The 17,275-nt window shown below is 39.4% G+C and overlaps 1 protein-coding gene across 1 annotated transcript; it reads left to right on the forward strand.

The window, feature by feature from the left end:
• Nucleotides 1-759: 759 nt before the first annotated feature.
• LOC131224239 (zinc transporter 6, chloroplastic) lies at nt 760-14,721 on the forward strand. Its single transcript, XM_058219775.1, has 5 exons — nt 760-1,026; nt 1,761-1,898; nt 2,550-2,604; nt 5,795-6,597; nt 14,351-14,721. The coding sequence occupies exons 1-5, from the start codon at nt 760-762 to the stop codon at nt 14,663-14,665; spliced, it is 1,578 nt and encodes a 525-aa protein (XP_058075758.1). The 3' UTR covers nt 14,666-14,721.
• Nucleotides 14,722-17,275: the final 2,554 nt, after the last annotated feature.

Genomic DNA, 17,275 nt, shown 5'->3' on the forward strand with positions numbered 1-17,275 from the left:
CTATGTGGTCTGTGGCCTTAGCGCTTTTGACGAGCATGTTGTCAATATAGACTTCCATAATCTTTTGCTTGTCGTGCTCGTGCATGATGATCTGGTTGAACCTTAAGTATGCATCTATGAAACTGAGTAGTGCATACCCAGTGGTGGTGTTCACCAGCTGGTCAATCCTTGGTAGTGAAAAATTATCCTTGGAGAAAGCTTTGTTCAATCAGTATAGTCAACACAGACCCACCATTTTCCATTGGTCTTCTTCACCAACACTACATTGGCGAGCTAATCGAGGTAGTGGACTTCTTCAAAGAAATTGGCCTAAAAAAGCTTGCCGACCTCCTCATTGATTGTAGTATACCTTTTCACATAGAAAGCTCGTCTCTTTTTCCAGAAGGGCTTGTGGTTGGGATCCACATTTAAGCTGTGGATCATGATTCTCAAATATATTTCGAGCATGTCTTAATGAGACCATGCGAACACTTCAGTGTGTTCTCTTAGAAGGTCTGTCATCTTAGCTCGGAGTTGGGAACCAAGCAGTGACCTGATCTGAACTGTCCTTACTAGGTCTTTCTCGGATAGCTATATAGGGACAAGATCTTCCACGGTTTCTGTACCTTCCTCCCTAGGATTTAGGGAGGTGATTTGCATTGCCCGTTGTTATTGTGCTCTTCTTCAAAGAGCTATTAGTAGCATTATCAGGCTTTATGTTGGTTTTCCATGACTCTGTTGACCCCGTGCTCGATCATAAACTTCATGGTTAGGTGATAGATGGAGATTACAGCTTGCATGGTGTCTGGGGATGGTCTACCTAAGATTGCATTGTACATCAAAGGGCAATCCTCCATAAGGAAGTCTACCATGGTGGTGACCTGGTTGGAGCCCTCTCCTTCTGTGATTAACAACATGATACTCCCTTCTAATGTCACACTCCCTCTTGCAAAACCGAGCAGAGGGGTTTGTACAAGCCATAATCTCAACCTCCTCATCTCCATCTTGTCGAAGGCAACTACATACAGGATGTCTACTGAGCTCCCTGTATCAACCAATATTCGATGTACTTTGTGGTTGGCCACTGTCATGGTGACCACTAGCACGTTATCGTGGAGGTGATGGATTCCCCTTGCATCTTCCTTAGTGAAGGCAATCGTACATGATTCTATCCTAGGCTCCTTTCTATGATTGCTTGTGAGGTTCACCTAATGAACCTCGTTGATAAGTTTTACACTCTGAGTATGAGGTCGGCGTGCCTCCACCGATAGGTCCACTAAAAATGGTATGAATTTTCCCTACTAGCTCTTTATCATTGTGCTCCTCTCGCTATTCTTGCTAAATAGTTGGTTAATCTTTCTTGTGCCTTGCGATAAACTCGCAGAGGTATCCCCTCTGGATGGGGGACTCGATCTCCTCCTTGAAGTTGAAGTAATCAGCCGTGTTGTGGTTGTGATCTCAATGAAAGTGACAATATTTTGACATGTCTCTTTTCTCTAGAGTGGCCCTCATCTTATTCGTCCACTTTAAAATTCTCTTGTCTCAGATCTCCATGAACACCTACTCGCACAGAGTGTTCAGTGGAGTATACTCGTGAAACCAACTTTTTGGAACTTGGGGAGCGCTACCCTCGTCGTCGTCTCTCTTTCTTTTAGGTTGGTGCTGGGTCCCTTAGCTTCCTTTCTCATTTTATCTTTTGCCGAGCTGCTCTCACCCTTAGCATATTTACAGGCACCGAACAATTCCTCTGCATTTGTATACTTTTGAACTAAGTTTATCAGGTTGGCCAAGGTCTTTTAGGGGTTCTTGCCAAGCAAGAAGAGGAACCTCCCTCGCTTAAGTCCAGCCATCATGTTCGCGAAGGCTACCTTGTCAGAATAGTCCTTAATCTGGATAGCTTCGGTGTTGAACCGGATGATGTAATCCTTCAATGACTCGTTGTCATTTTGAGTCACTCAACAACTCGTTGTCATTTTGAGTCATTGTAAGAAGGTGAGTCGTTGGCTTGCGAATGTCTTTGCCTATGATAAACTATATGGCAAAGGCTCTGCTGAGCTAGGCAAAAAAGATTGATGGTGGACTTCAGCTTCAGATTCTAGTACCACTTTCGAGCTGCCCCAGTGAGTGTCAGGGAGAATATCTTGCACATTACGGGTCCAAAAGCTCCATGTAGCTCCATCCATGCTTAGAACGACTCCAAGCACTTGACAGGGTTGCCTGAACCCGCATAGGGTTGTATCTGTGGCAGTCTGAATCTGTGCAGTAAATGAGTTTACATGATGTCGTCGGTGAATGACGACTCAATCTGCTCAAGGGGGGCGTCAACTGATATCGGGTCCTTTGCTCGGTATGCTTATTCGATATTACTGAGTTGGTTTTGGATCTCTCTGATATCCACCCCTAGGGGACCTCTCTGTCATCTATGGCTTTTGGGGCTTTTTTTCCTTGAGCTTGTCGCTTCTCATCAAGGGCATGACATAAGTCAGATTCGACAAGATCTTTAGTCGCTCGCATCTGGGCTGGGGCAGCGAGGCTTTCTCCAGTTCGTACTTGCCTCTTATACTGCTCAGGGCACAAACGTTCAGGGCAGGACTGGTCGGTTGCCGCCTCCACTGCTTCCTATTGGTTAGTCAGGGACGCTTGCTGCCTCTCCAACAATCTCATGATACGATCCACATTGTTAGCCATGATTCTGATATGGTTTTCTAGGGAACCAAGTTGATCTCCTTGATTCTGCGATTGTAGGACCACGGCCTGTGAGGGAAGTTGGGACTAGGGAGGTAACTGCGAAGCTTACTCCTCTCTAGATAGGGCCTGGTGGGAGGACTCGGCTACAGTTGGGGCCTTCCTTTTTTTTTCTTTTTTTTTATTTCTTTGCCATCGGAGGGAGGGTTGGGAACAATTGTAGCTACTTAAGATGGGCTATTCGTTTCCACAAATGGCACTAATCTGTTATTGCCTGAATCTAGTCAACAAATGAGGTTGATGTAGAGCTGAGACGGCTTATGGCCTTGTTATCACTATTAAAGGGCTATTGGAATGGGACGAGCAATTCTTTCAGCTCAAAGACAAGCCGTTGAGTTGAGTCATTAGAGGACAAAGCTTGGTAGGAGAGGACTCGCCCTGCTAGGAATGTTTATAACACGGGTAAGGAAACCATGGGGAAGGAGCTCGGGCTCTAAGCCCCGAGCTCCCCACCATCCCAGGCTGACTAGGTCGACTGCCAGAGAAGTGGCATGAGAAATTCAAAGCGAATTTTGTCCTGAATCCGGATGAGATAAGAATCCAGCCCTATCTCGGCCAAAGATCCCTCTGACATATTCGGGATAAGAATTTTGCCAGATCAAGAGACCTCCAACGTGGCATAGTGGGATTCGGAGGTCCAAAACCTTCTCCCATGTCTTATATATACGACCACATACTTAAAACCGATGAGAGAAAAAAAGAAGTGATGCTTCTAAGCCCTAATCTACCTCATTGTGATCATCTTCTACAAGCTTGACTTAAGCATTGACTGGTCCATAACCGACTACTAACACCCCCTACTGTTCTTATTTTCTCTAGTTTTTAAAGATTTATCCAAAGGCGATAACAAAGCCATGAGCCGTATCAGCTCTACATTAACCTCATTTGTAAACCAAATTCATACAATAATAACATGCATAAAAGTGGCCTCCAAATGGCTGGGGCCACGTCGAGCCACGGACCATCCGCTTCAGCTTTAAGCTCGGGATAAAGGCAAATGACATCCGCTCAAAGGGGCCACACATGAGCAACTGCTCAGGTACAGATGTCCGAGATGGTGCGGATGGACTCATCACTCACCCAAGCGCAATAAAAAAATAGTTAGGGCTTTATTTAATACTCTGCCCGCATATGATGCATGATACGCAAGCACTTAGAAATGCTACATGTGCCATATGTTAACCCAAATTAAACCGACTAAATTGGAAAACCACTGTCTTTACGTTACAGTTGAAACCTCATAACTAGTCCAAAAATCCTGACCTTTGATTCCCAGACACTTGTTTGTTGGAAAAAGAGCATAAGATATTTTTCATTTTCACAGTCCAATAAATGCCCACCAATCTGATAATCAGGTTATCGGATAAGCGTAATATTTGGTTCTTGACACATATAAACCGGTCCACATATTTAATTTGAAGCTTGTATGATATGCGCACAATCTATAAATAATTTCTGAGTGCCTGTCGTATCATCCACTGCCAGAGTATCAAAAAGTTCCTCTCATAATAAACCCGGGAGCGGATTAGGTGCGGCTCGGACCTTACCCAACACGATTCGACCCTGAACGTGGAGCCCACTTTGATGTATGTATTGTATATCCACACCGTCCATCCGTTTTTCCAGCTCATTTTATTTTAAATCAAAAAATGAAGCAATATGAAAATCATGTGGACCACAACACAGGAAACAGTTGTGACTGACAATTAAAAACTTTTTGTAGGCCACAAAAATTTTCGATCAGGCTGATATTTTATTTTATCATTCATCCGGATATTTTTGACCTTATAAACTGGTTGGATATCAAATAAAGACTAAAATGGGCATTAAAATGGGTCCCAGTAAGTTTTTAATGGTGAGCGATCGATTACCACTATTTCCCATGGTGTAGTCCAAATGAATTTTGATTATACTTCGTTTTTTGGGATTATTCTCTAAAATGAGCTGTAAAAACGGATGGACGGCGTGGATTTACAATAAATACATCAAGATGGTCTCCACGCTTTGGTCCGCACAATGTTGGATGTGGCCTGGCCCACACCTAATCGCTCCAATAAACTCAACAATGAAGTTCATGCATGCACGGCAAGAAATAGCATTCTCGGCAATTTCTCGGAAATCTCTCGGAAATTTCTCGGCCAGGAAATCTCTCGGGAGATTTTCAGATTTTAATGGTTTCTGGCAATATTATCGGAAAATCAACCTGAAAATAAGATATTCAATAATATAACTACAAATCACTAAATAATTTTAAAAAATCGATTGTAAGTATACACTGTATTATTTTGGCTTTTAAATAAAAATTCCGTTAAAATTGTGATAATTTGGCAATAAAATCACGAAAAAATAAAAATTGCGAGATTTTGAAAATTCGCAATAATGCCGTTGAATCAAAATTCCGCGATTTCCAAAATGTCGGCGATATTTGTCACAATCCCCGCATGGTACAACTTCTGCAATTTTCAATGGAAAGCACAGCAACTACATGTGGTGGGGCCCACCCAATTTAAATCTCCGTACATCTCGTCCACCTCTCACTTTTGTGTCCTGATGCAGCACAAGTCCAACGGCTAGGATGGTCCACCTTTAAAAAATAAAATCAATCAAAGCCCCACTTTCCACATCCGCATTTTTTCTAGTCTATGACAATACGGAGCGTGGAAAACCAACGAAGACCACACAAAAAATCCACGTCTCTTCTCTTGTCTTTTAGTCATGTGAAGTGATCTAGTGGGGCCAAGTGTACAAAAACCCTCCCATGCAAATGGTTGCGTCTATACACATTGGAATCTACATCACCCATCTAGACCGTCCATCAGGTACATCCAACTCTTTATAAAGACCCCTTTAAAAAGAAACCAATTAGATGATCTGAACCATCCAATCTGTGGCATAAAAAATGTATGTGTAATAAAATGTACAGATGATAAGTTCAGTAACAGATGTTTACTAGCATCCAAGCTCTTGATTTTTGCATATTACATACAACAAAGTAAGCTGAACCTAATAGACGGTCCAGATTGGTCATGCGAATGCTGATAATTCCAAATCTAACCATATGCATAACAAGGTTTCCACACACTAGATAATTCGTCTTTTGTAACCTCTTCTATCCTTTGCTTTCTTGGAGAAACCAAGAAACAGTCTCTTTCTTTTACAGAGATACCAAAGAAAGAAAGAGAAGCGTTAGCCATGGCTAGTTGCACCTTGGACCTGACCCGGGCCGGGTCATGTCGCGACGGTCGAGCCGCGTCGCATCTGAAGCTCATAGCCATCGCTGTGATCTTCATCACGAGCGTTATCGGCATCTCAACGCCAATCGTGCTAGCCCGCATCTTCCAAGGAAAGCCCACCTACAACAAGATAGTCCTCCTCATCAAGTGCTTCGCTGCCGGTGTAATTCTCTCCACGTCGCTCGTCCACGTCCTCCCTGATGCCTTTGAAGCGCTCTCAGACTGCCAAGTGGCGTCACACCATCCGTGGAAGGATTTCCCATTCTCCGGATTCATCGCGATGATCGGAGCTCTGGTGGCGTTGCTGGTTGATATCGCCGCTAGTTCCCATGCTGCTGGGGATTCTCACTACACGCCGATCGGATCTGATGACTCATCTTCCAGTGAAGCCAAGAAGGCCGAGGCCCTGGGATCAACGGTCGTGATCGACTGCCACGATCCTCAACGGGCTGATGAGTTGGCTAAGTTGAAGCAACGGTTAGTATCGCAAGTTTTGGAGATCGGGATCATCTTCCATTCGGTCATCATCGGTGTTACACTCGGTATGTCGCAGAACAAGTGCACGATCAGACCGTTGGTTGCTGCCTTAGCTTTTCATCAGATTTTTGAAGGGATGGGCCTTGGAGGATGCATTGCTCAGGTAAATTTTAGAATATTTTACTTGATAGTGGGACATTTTGGATGTATATGTGGAATCCAGACCGTTCATCTGCCAGGCCTCGCTGTAGATGGGACATCCACCGGTGAGATCTTGGTCAGTGGCTGGACCTTTTCTCCTAGCTGCACAATTGCAATCTTCATAAGTCATCCAATCCAGTCAGCGGTTTAGATGGATTATCCTGGCTGCCGATTGTAGTAGCTTTTCCCATTGAAACTTAACCATTGGTTGGAATTTTTTCTTCTACAATCAGTGGCTAGGATCATTCGAATAGTGTTGTTCTTGGGGTATCCCTAATTCAATCTAGGGGTCGACAGATGAACGGCGCGGATCCTGTACATGCCGGCCATATCAGTGGCGATTTAGAGCGGAGCCCCTTTGTCTGGTTGTTTTCAGAGCACCAGTAAAGTAGACCGCGGGATTGTACAAAATTATAGTCCGTTGGCTCTACGCCCGTAAAAATTGACATGGGCAGCACACGGTGCGAAACTTACTGCTGATTGGAGTCCATGGTAGGACCCAGCAGCTCATCCAATCAGTGGTCTTCATCCCATAGCCCCATCTGACAGTGGGACCATGAAAAATGGTGGTACCATGGATAATAAACTTTTAGGGCTGTTTGGATTGCTATTTTCCTCTCTAATATAATCTAATAGCATCACAATCACAAATTAAATTCTTGTCTCCTAAAGTCATACGCGTTCGCAGTCAAAATCAATTGTTTGTATATTCCACGAACTTTCCTTCCTTTGGAAAATGAGAATAGTCCTCAAGCATTCACGTAAGGGATCTTAAGGTGTATAAACCTCAGGTACTGCTTATCAATTTCATTTGCCTAAAAGAAACCTTAATTGCGAAAGTAGATCTGAGGTGGTATGGATGAATTCAAAAAGACCAAAATACCCCTATTTTTGTTTATAGCTTATCATAACAAATAAGGGTATTTTGGTCAAAATACCAACATGTTTGCTTTTCGCAAAATAAGTTTTTAAGAGGAGAAAATAAAAAAGGCATCGTACGAACTCATCTACAGTTCTAATTATTTCTTGATGCATTCGGAAAAAAAATACTTATAGCAGGCTGCACTTCTACACATCTTCCATACGTTTCAGCCATTTGTATATTAAATTAGGTGGGCTGAGGATATTATGCTTATAACATCATACATATATATTAGATTACAAATGAGTGCATATACAATCAGCTACTACAATACCCACATATCACAGGTTCCTCTTCCAAACACAAGTTAATGCCATTGTGGACAACCCAAATCATTTTGTCAACAATCCAAACTTAACACAATCCGTACGAATATACAAACTGAACATAAGTGCACTGCACAGTAAGATGGGTTCACTTTCAAATGTACCCAAACACAAGTAACGACATACACCACTTAGGAACCATGTATCATATGTAGTTGAGATCATATCAGAATCTTATTGTAAAAATAATTTTTTTACAAGTAACATCATCCACCAATTACAACTATGAAACAAATGCTTAACATTTCAATGGTAGACACCTCACTCCTGGTTGATAAGCTAGTTGTGTTTGAATTGATGGATGGTCAAGTAAATTCCTATTCTAAATCCTAACCCTAAAAAATTAAACCCTATCTTAAATTCATCTCATTTAACTCAATAAATCCAATTAATACAATCAACTTAATATTAAATCCTAAGAACCTAAAACCCTAGATCATTGAATTAGCTCGACAAGTCAACTTGTCCAAATCAATTCGCTGAGTCAACTCACCTGGTTAACCTACTCAATCCAACAACCTAGTCAACTCACCTAGTTAAGCACAAAATTAAGCCTAAACCAAAACCCAACAATAAGCCCAATCAAAAAAATATACAAAACTTCAAAATAGCAACCTCTCCAACAAAGTCACCATTCCATGGATGATAGAGTGCAGATTTCCATAAAGGCATGAGATCAACTCTCTTTTCAATTTAAAAAAAAGTCTTTATAGGAACAAACTATACATCAGCAAAATAGAAAGAGCTTCTCCAAAATGGTACCTGTCATAAATGCTAGGCTGGTAGAAGAGGTTGGTGTTTCAAAAGGGTTCATAGAAATACAGCAATGTACATAGATAAAAATATAACAAATAAATAAATAAAAGTGGCAAACAAAGTGTACATGCACATCCCCCGAGTACACATCCGCAGGATGTTGCAACTGGACCACAGTTTCAACGGAAGATGGAGAGTCTCAACTATATATATTCTTCCAAAACAACACAACCATGAAGAATATTGTCATGCACATCATAGGTAGTCGAAATAGGTACTGCATAAGACCCATTAAAAACAGCCCACACAATCATCATTTCTTCATAGGAGCAATAAGACTTGATTCTGCAACCAGTGAACCTCTCCACTATTGATAACAGTCTTCCCAATTGTTGTAAAATTTTCAAATCCTGCCTAAGAATACTCAATAAAATCTAGCCAATACTTACTGCAATATGAACAGATTAAACTATTTAGCATATAAAAGCAACATGGAAGATGCATATTCAAATGCATCACATAATAAACCATATAAATAATGAAATAGTTGGTATTGATCAACAATAATGCATTTGTGGAAGGATAGCCAACTTGGAGAATTCGATTTTTACACTTAACCATCAGCAACCTACCGGATGTGTAACTAAAAGCGGGTTGGAAAATATAAACTGATATAGTCATTCATAAAAATTACAAGTAGAAGAAGTTGAATAATAATACAACATAAAGCATCAATGTGTGCTGTAATTGCAATACTGTTGTTAAAAATAAAAATAAAAAAATTCTACTACATATAAGTAGTAATGGCTATTACAACTACAAATCTAATAAGTATTCACTCTACAAAGATAAAAAACATCAACCAGCAAAATACCATTGTTGCAACCACATTCACATGTACACTTGTCTAATTCCATACACAAAGATTTAAAAAAAAAAAACAAAACACTTAGGTCAACATTTCATACCTGTATTATCACATACTAGTCACCCAAGCAATACAAGTTATGTTAATAAAAAAAATATATGGCCCAAAATTAAATATTTTGACTGACCATTGATTACTTCAAAAAGCTACACAAATATAAGTAATCATTTTGCAAAAAAAAAAAAAAAAACATATGGAAAAGCAGACACATGAGCCCATTGTGCTCAAGCGAACAATTACAACCAATCTGAAAGTTGTTTTCAACCAAATTAAGGAATAACCCTTCATATTATTCACAATTTGATAGGATGTTGCTAGTGGAGAGAAAGTCATTATTAATTAAGCATTGCAAATGTATGTGAATCCTGTGAAATCCATTAGTGGAATTCATTAGACATGTATGCCATCACTATCATCTCTTAATTTTGAACGGTTGATTCACAATGTATGTGAATCCTGTGAAATCCATTAGTGGGATTCATTCGCCTGTGTTTAATTTCATCTAACGCGTTGTTAGTGTAAGTCAGCAGTGAAATCTATCATAAAATATGTTTTTTTTTTTCAAATGCTTTAAAATGAAGGAATTATTCTTTTAAAATGATTTACTGATTTAAATCACAATCCAAACAAGCCCTTAGGAATCTTGATGTTAGAATCATTTTATCAAACAATATCATGTTTTTCTGTGAAATGATGTTAATGCCCTCATGTGTTGTGTATGATTATGACATCTAAACCGTCCAAGATGTCCACCCCACCACAATGATTAAATAAACCAAAAATCAGGCTAATCCAATCATCAAGTGGGCCATACCATAAAAACAATATAAACCACGGCTTGCCTGATTTTGGATTCTTTGGTTTTGAATTATACGCACATGCCCAACAATACCCTTAAAAAAGGGCGAGGGGCATTTCCGTCATTTTTCTTCCACATCACTGTTACGTTCACCATCTTTGCCTGCCATGTGCCTGCACCGTCGCATTAAATAAAAGGGATGGTCCATCACGGACGCGGTTTGGCTGGTGGCGGTGGCTAATGGTCGGTGCTAGGTGGACCCAACCATGATGTATGTGTTTTATCCACGCCATCCATCCATTTTGAAAGATAATTCTAGTGCTTGATCCCGAAAATGAGGTAGATCTAATTATCAGGTGGACCACACCATGGGAAAACAGTAGTTATAGAATGTGCACCATTAAAAACCTCTTGGGGCCCACCGTAATGGTTATTTGACATCTAACCTGTTGATTAGGTAATACAGACTTGGATGAAGGGGATATATATATATATATATATATATATCAGCTGGATCCAAAATTTTTGTGGCCCCTAAGAAGTTTTTAATGGTGGGCGTTCAATCAACACTGTACGGTCCACTTGAGATTTGGATCAACCTCATTTTTGGCTCATACCATAAAATGACATGGAAGAATGATTGGACGGCATGGATGAAACACATACATCACGGTGGGGCCCGTACTGCCAACATGTGATGTGCATAAAGCCATCTCAGCCACCAACAAGGTTAGTTCCATCTTGAAGTTTTTTGGGTAGAAAAGTCGGTCTGATCCATTCATCAGGTGGTACACTTGATCAATGGATCAGCTTGATTTTTTCCTCCAATGATTTTGAAGATGGGCTTAACCTTCTGTGCGGCTTGGATTTGTATAAAAGCAATATTTTGTACGCATACAACTGAATGTAAAGTACCATTGGCATCCATTGAGAATTTGAGATGGACAGGAGCATTTCTCATTAGAAAAAGAGAAACGTAGATACTCAGGCAGTGACGGATGATACGCTGGCATTTAGAAATTATTATAAAAATGCACATATGGCGGACAAATAATTCAAATGAAAAGTATACGGGTCACATCTCAACTAACAGACGTCCACAAATTAGTGGTCAAGATCGTTCAAAAAATCTGATTTTGAGTCTGTGACGCAAGGACAGTTAGGTGGTCAATTTATTGAGTTTGGTTTGAGTCAATTTATGCCAAGTATACAATTTCCGGGTGCCCGTGTATCAAGTGTCATAAGTTGCCAGAGTATCTACCAACTCGCTTTTAAAAAATCAATGGCACGTGATCCCACAAAAATGTAGTATATATATATATATATATATATATATATATATATATATATATATATATAAATGATCTGGCGGATGGATTGTGGTGCGTTGTATCGATGTACGTCAATCACACAAATGGAGTGCATGTGCCTCAAAGTAGAGCATCGAAAGGGTTAGAATCTATGCGAATGGAACGTAGGCCCAGATTAGATTGACTAGACGATCCTGATGTCTGATGTTTTAGACATGTGGTTTATTTCTTGTGGACCGTTAAAATCATTTTGTTGAAACTGTTTGCTGCGTATCCGAAAATCGGCCATTTAAAAGTCATATTCCGAGTGAATCTTTTGGGTGATGATGCATCTATATCTCGTCCCGTAATTTGGACGGTTTAACTCGAGTTACGATTGTGTAGATATACGATTTTTGTCTGCATGTGCACAGTGCATTCAGTGCACTTTCAAATGAACTTGTACATCCCACCGATTACGCGTTGTACGGAACTACGCTAATTTCGAAGTTTGACGGAGTCAAGAGCCGAGAGAGTTCTGGAAGTTACCATTGAGATCAGTGCATCACATTTTTTCCAGCTTCTGTTTTTTAGACAGGTGGCACACAGAAATAAAATTGAAGCGGACGTGGGGGTAGGGGTGGGGCCTACTGTGATGTTTGTGAGAAATCCACCCGTCAATCCGTTTTTCGAACTCATTTTAGGACATGCCACTAAAAATGAGGTGGATCCAAAGATCAAGTGGGACACACGAAAGGAAACAGTTGGTTTTCACTGAGCACCGTTGAAACAATTTTATGGCCATAAAAGTTTTCTATCAGGCTTTCTTTTTTATTTTTTCACTTCATACCAGTGGGATTGACCTTATAAACGGTTGGGATGGCATATAAACATCAAGTTGGAGCTCAAGAAGATTTCAACAGTGGAAATTTCTTTCCCCAATTTTCTCTCGCGTGTGACCCACTTGAGTTTTGGATCCACCTCAATTTTATGTTGATATGCTAAAATAATCTCGAAAAACGGATGGACAGGGTAGATTTCTCAGAAACATCACGTGTACCCCACCTCGCATCCTTCCGCACGAACTTCATGCGAAAGCCTTCGCAGGAAATCGGCGTCCGACGCGGATTGACTTCTGGCAGATTGAGTAGCGAGACTGGCTACGAAGTGACGTCACCAAATTATGTAGACCCACCGCTTATGTATGTTTCGTATCCACACCGTTCATCTATTTGATTATTTTACGGTATGAACCAAATAAATAGCCAGATACAGAGCTTGAGTGGACCCGCAACAGAAAACAGTGGGTAGAGTGAAGGCCACCATTAAAAACTTCTAACGGCCACCATTAAAAACTTCTGTAGCGCCACCATTTATGTATGTTTTGTACCCACACCATTCATCCATTTTAACAGACCATTTTCAGGTATGAGCCCAAAACGGGGCCATATCTCGTCTTAAGTGAGCCACACCATAGGTAACAGTAGGAATTATGCAACAGAATATATTTTTTTTGATCAAGTTGATATGTGTTTTCCCCGCATTTAGTATATGTGACCTTGTAATAACTTGGATGGAAAATAAACATCAGGTGGGCCCTAGAAAGGTTTCATCGGTGGTGTCATTATGACCACTGCTCCTTGTGGTGTGGCCCACTGGAGCTTTGGATCTGAATTTTTTAAAGCTCGTGCCTTAAAAGTGATCTATTAAAGTGAATGGATGGTGCGGATAAAACACATACATCAAAGTGGGCTGCACAGAGCCACTGCTAGGTAGGACGCAACCCCATGCTTCTAATAGTGATTCGGCCATGGTCTAGCATTTAGGACATATAGAAAAACTTTAATACTCTGTTAGAATGTAATAGATGATACACAGGCACTTACAAATTCCTTGGAAGTCGCACATGTGGCATATAATTAATCTAATTAAACCCCTGAAATTATGGTACACAGTATAGATGTATCGTGAAACAAAAAATCATATTTGATTATCTCACCATGAGATTGGTGGATATTTTTATTGGGCAGTAATATGTGAAAAAATACATGGTCCTATTTTCATAAATATCTATGAATTAAGATTAGGATATTTACTCATGGTGCACAATCTATATAATTTTATTTTAATATATACCAAGTGTATACTTTTTTTAGTTCTGCACGTCAAGTGTGATATATGATGCCTTAATATCATCTTACCTCTTTTCCATACATTCTCCAAGAAATACTAATTCAAGTCTAACATTTCTACCAAAATATAAAAATCAAGGAAAAAGCTTTCCCATCAATCAGAGACCGATAGTATGGATTTTGATACTTAGGGCCTGTATGGATGGTAAGTTGCTTAATATAAACTACTTATTCCACAAATTTCTTATCTTAATTTTTACTTATTAAGAAGACAAGTATGTTTGGCAAATAACATACTTATCAGCTTCTTTTCTCTTTTGTCTCTCTTGATGCTTCTCTTCAGCAACTTATGACAAGTAAAAAAGCTTTAAAAAACAACTGAAGTGATTATGTACTTCTAAGTAAAAAAATTTACTTATAACTAATTATAAGCTAAACTTATCTGAAACAAGTTACTTATCTACTGCTGTAAGTAGAAAAAATAACTTATTTGGCGGTGTCCAAATGGGCCTTTAGTGGTTTTCTACATATTTCACTTACCTCCTCCTTTTCTGTGATGACAGGCGGGGTTTAGCTTTGCGGGTACCATGTATATGTGCCTAATGTTCTCGGTGACCACTCCAATGGGAATAATACTGGGGATGATGGTTTTTCAGTTGACGGGTTATGATGACAGTAGCCCCAATGCCTTAATTATGGAAGGCTTGTTGGGGTCATTTTCTTCTGGTATTTTGATATACATGGCCCTTGTCGATCTCATCGCTGTCGATTTCTTCCACAACAAGCTCATGGGTTCGAACCAATGGATGAAAAAAGGGTCTTATGTTGCCCTGGTCCTTGGGTCTGCTTCAATGTCTGTGCTTGCTCTTTGGGCTTGAAATTGTGTCTCAAAATATCGTAGTGATCATTCAAGAATTGAACATAATCTTCTCTACCTGTTTGCACTTTAATTTATTTTACTGAGAGAGAGAGAGAGAGAGAGAGAGAGAGAGCCGCATGGCTTAAAGTTGTGTGTGTGTGTGTGTATTGAGTTTTTAATAAGATCGATCTTTTCTTATGTACAACATAACAAAATGTCGTGATTTAAAAAACCTCTAAAACCTATATTGTTACAGCCTCTAAATTTTTTATAGGCAGTTAAAAGCATCCAAACATCACATGTAATGTCTTTATCTATAAATCTTTTATAATTGAAGGATTTTAGTAGCTTCCAAATAACCCTTGAGATTTCAAACCTAATAAAAAGCAAAAATAAGAGGGGAGGAAGGAGATAATGATGATGATTATGATAATATACCCAAAATTGAAGAAGAATAAGGTGGTGGTGGTGGTTCTGAAGATGATGGTATCACCATGGATGGTAGGGCACCTAAGAATCTTCTAGATAGGAAGATCCTAATAAAAAAAATCTTGAGATGGATCTCACCTTAGGCACCAAAAAATCTCCTAGATATGGAGGTACCAACCCAAAATGTTAAGGGGGCATTTGGATCATAAGTTGCTTAAGATAAGTTACTTATGCCACAACTAGCTTATCTTAGCTTCTACTTATTAATAAGATAAGTATGTTTGGTAAACAACATACTCATCAGCTTCTCCTCTCTTTTGTCTCCCCTGATTCCTCTCTTCGGTAACTTATGAAATATAGAAAAGCTAAAAAAAAAAATAACTGAAATGATTAAGTACTTTTAAGTAAAAAAGTTACTTATAATTAATCAGAAACCGAATTTACTTATCTGAAATAAGTCACTTATCTACTGCTGTAAGTAGAAAAGTAACTTATTTGGTGGTATCCAAACAAGCCCTAAATAAAACTTTTTATTTTATTTTATTTTAAGAAGATTGCTCAAGGTTGATGCAACACCGACAGGCTGATTGTCCATTGCTCGAGCTGGCTCCTGGTTTTCAAATTAAACCTTCTCTACATGTGGCCCTCAATGGGCCCAAACATGTTTGTAATCTTAGTAGCATCATAGGCCATATACTCCTTTTCATCTTGAATATCTTAATCATGAGGAGAAACGAGAAGAAAAGTATGACCAAGGGGAAAATATTAGTGCAAGCCAAACCGTCCTGGTCACTGGAATCTGTTCAAGTCGAAAGGTTTGACGGTGGAACGAGAAAACCCACAAATCCTAGGTAGTTTCATTTCCTACAGTTGAACCCTATAGCAAGAACATTGATTCAGGCAAACACAGTAGTTTAGTAAAGAATCCATTGTCTTAGATTGGAAGTCGATCTCATGTATTTTCATATGAAGATCTCCTTTATTTATTAAATTTCAAGGTTATGTTTTCAACCTATTACATGGTGTTAATCACTGACTTAGGAGGACTGTTACTTGGACCAGCTAAATTGAGCAACGAATGAATAATATTACTTATATATTAAAGTCTGCATCTTCAACTCGAGAAGACAGACTCGATGGTCTAGATTGTTTCAAGCTTTTGATCCACTTAAGCACATCAAATCTAAGAACGGAGATCACCATGAGTGGAGTCACCATCATAAGTATATTAAGATAAAGTTTTAGCCTTAATGGACCCTAGATCAGACCAGTGGATCCCACGGCTTAAGTATTTGTCCAAATCTCGTTACTTATCTTGTGACTCACTTTTGGAGGATCAAATGGTGTTGAAAGGACGTGAAATTAATTTCATTTTAAATCTCATCGAGTCACCTTTCCAAAGAGCCAAATAACCGTGAATCTGAAATTGTATGAAAAAACTATGGTTGATTTAGCTGACATCTATTAGGAGTAATGCAACTTTAACAATATTTCGATGGCTACAATTCTTTTCTTTAGGTATTAGGTTTATTTTTATTGGTTATTAGATTAGGTAGTTTACTCTTATTAGTTGATTTTTTACCCAAAAAATAATAATAATTTGAACTTTTTTTTTTTTTTTTTTTTGTATGTGAGATTGACATTCTCCGTGCTGAGCTGCTCATAGAAGTCTTATATCAAAGTTTTAGTTTCTCCTATTGAGTCGCTCGTGGAGTGATGAAATTTAACCGATCAACATGATTCATTGCTCAAATCTCGTTAGTTATTAGTTTATCCATAGTTGGTTTGTCATCGTAATCCTTAACAATTGTTCGTGTCATTTTTGATGAAACAAACATCTGTAATTAAGTGGGATCCGAGCAGGTTCACACCCAACATGATCAATCCAGGTACTTATGTCCCATCCTGTTGACGCCGTTATCCTCACCACATTCGCCCTCATCAACATTGTCATCTCCACCACCACCGGCGTCACCCATCATCTTACAAACCATTTAAGTTGATCATCTACCTGAAATGGACCATAACTTCAATCTAGAAGATCATCTTAATTTGTATGGTGGAGAAATGAACCCTAGCAATGTTGTCAAATGCCTTCAATCTTATGAAACAGGAGTTTGCCGATGCCTTCGACATACCACTCAATCCCATCGACAGATTACTCGATCTATCAAGAAAATTTTGAATTTTGGTATTTGCT

The sequence above is a fragment of the Magnolia sinica genome, chromosome 13, assembly GCF_029962835.1.
Source record: "Magnolia sinica isolate HGM2019 chromosome 13, MsV1, whole genome shotgun sequence".
Classification (NCBI taxonomy): domain Eukaryota; kingdom Viridiplantae; phylum Streptophyta; class Magnoliopsida; order Magnoliales; family Magnoliaceae; genus Magnolia; species Magnolia sinica.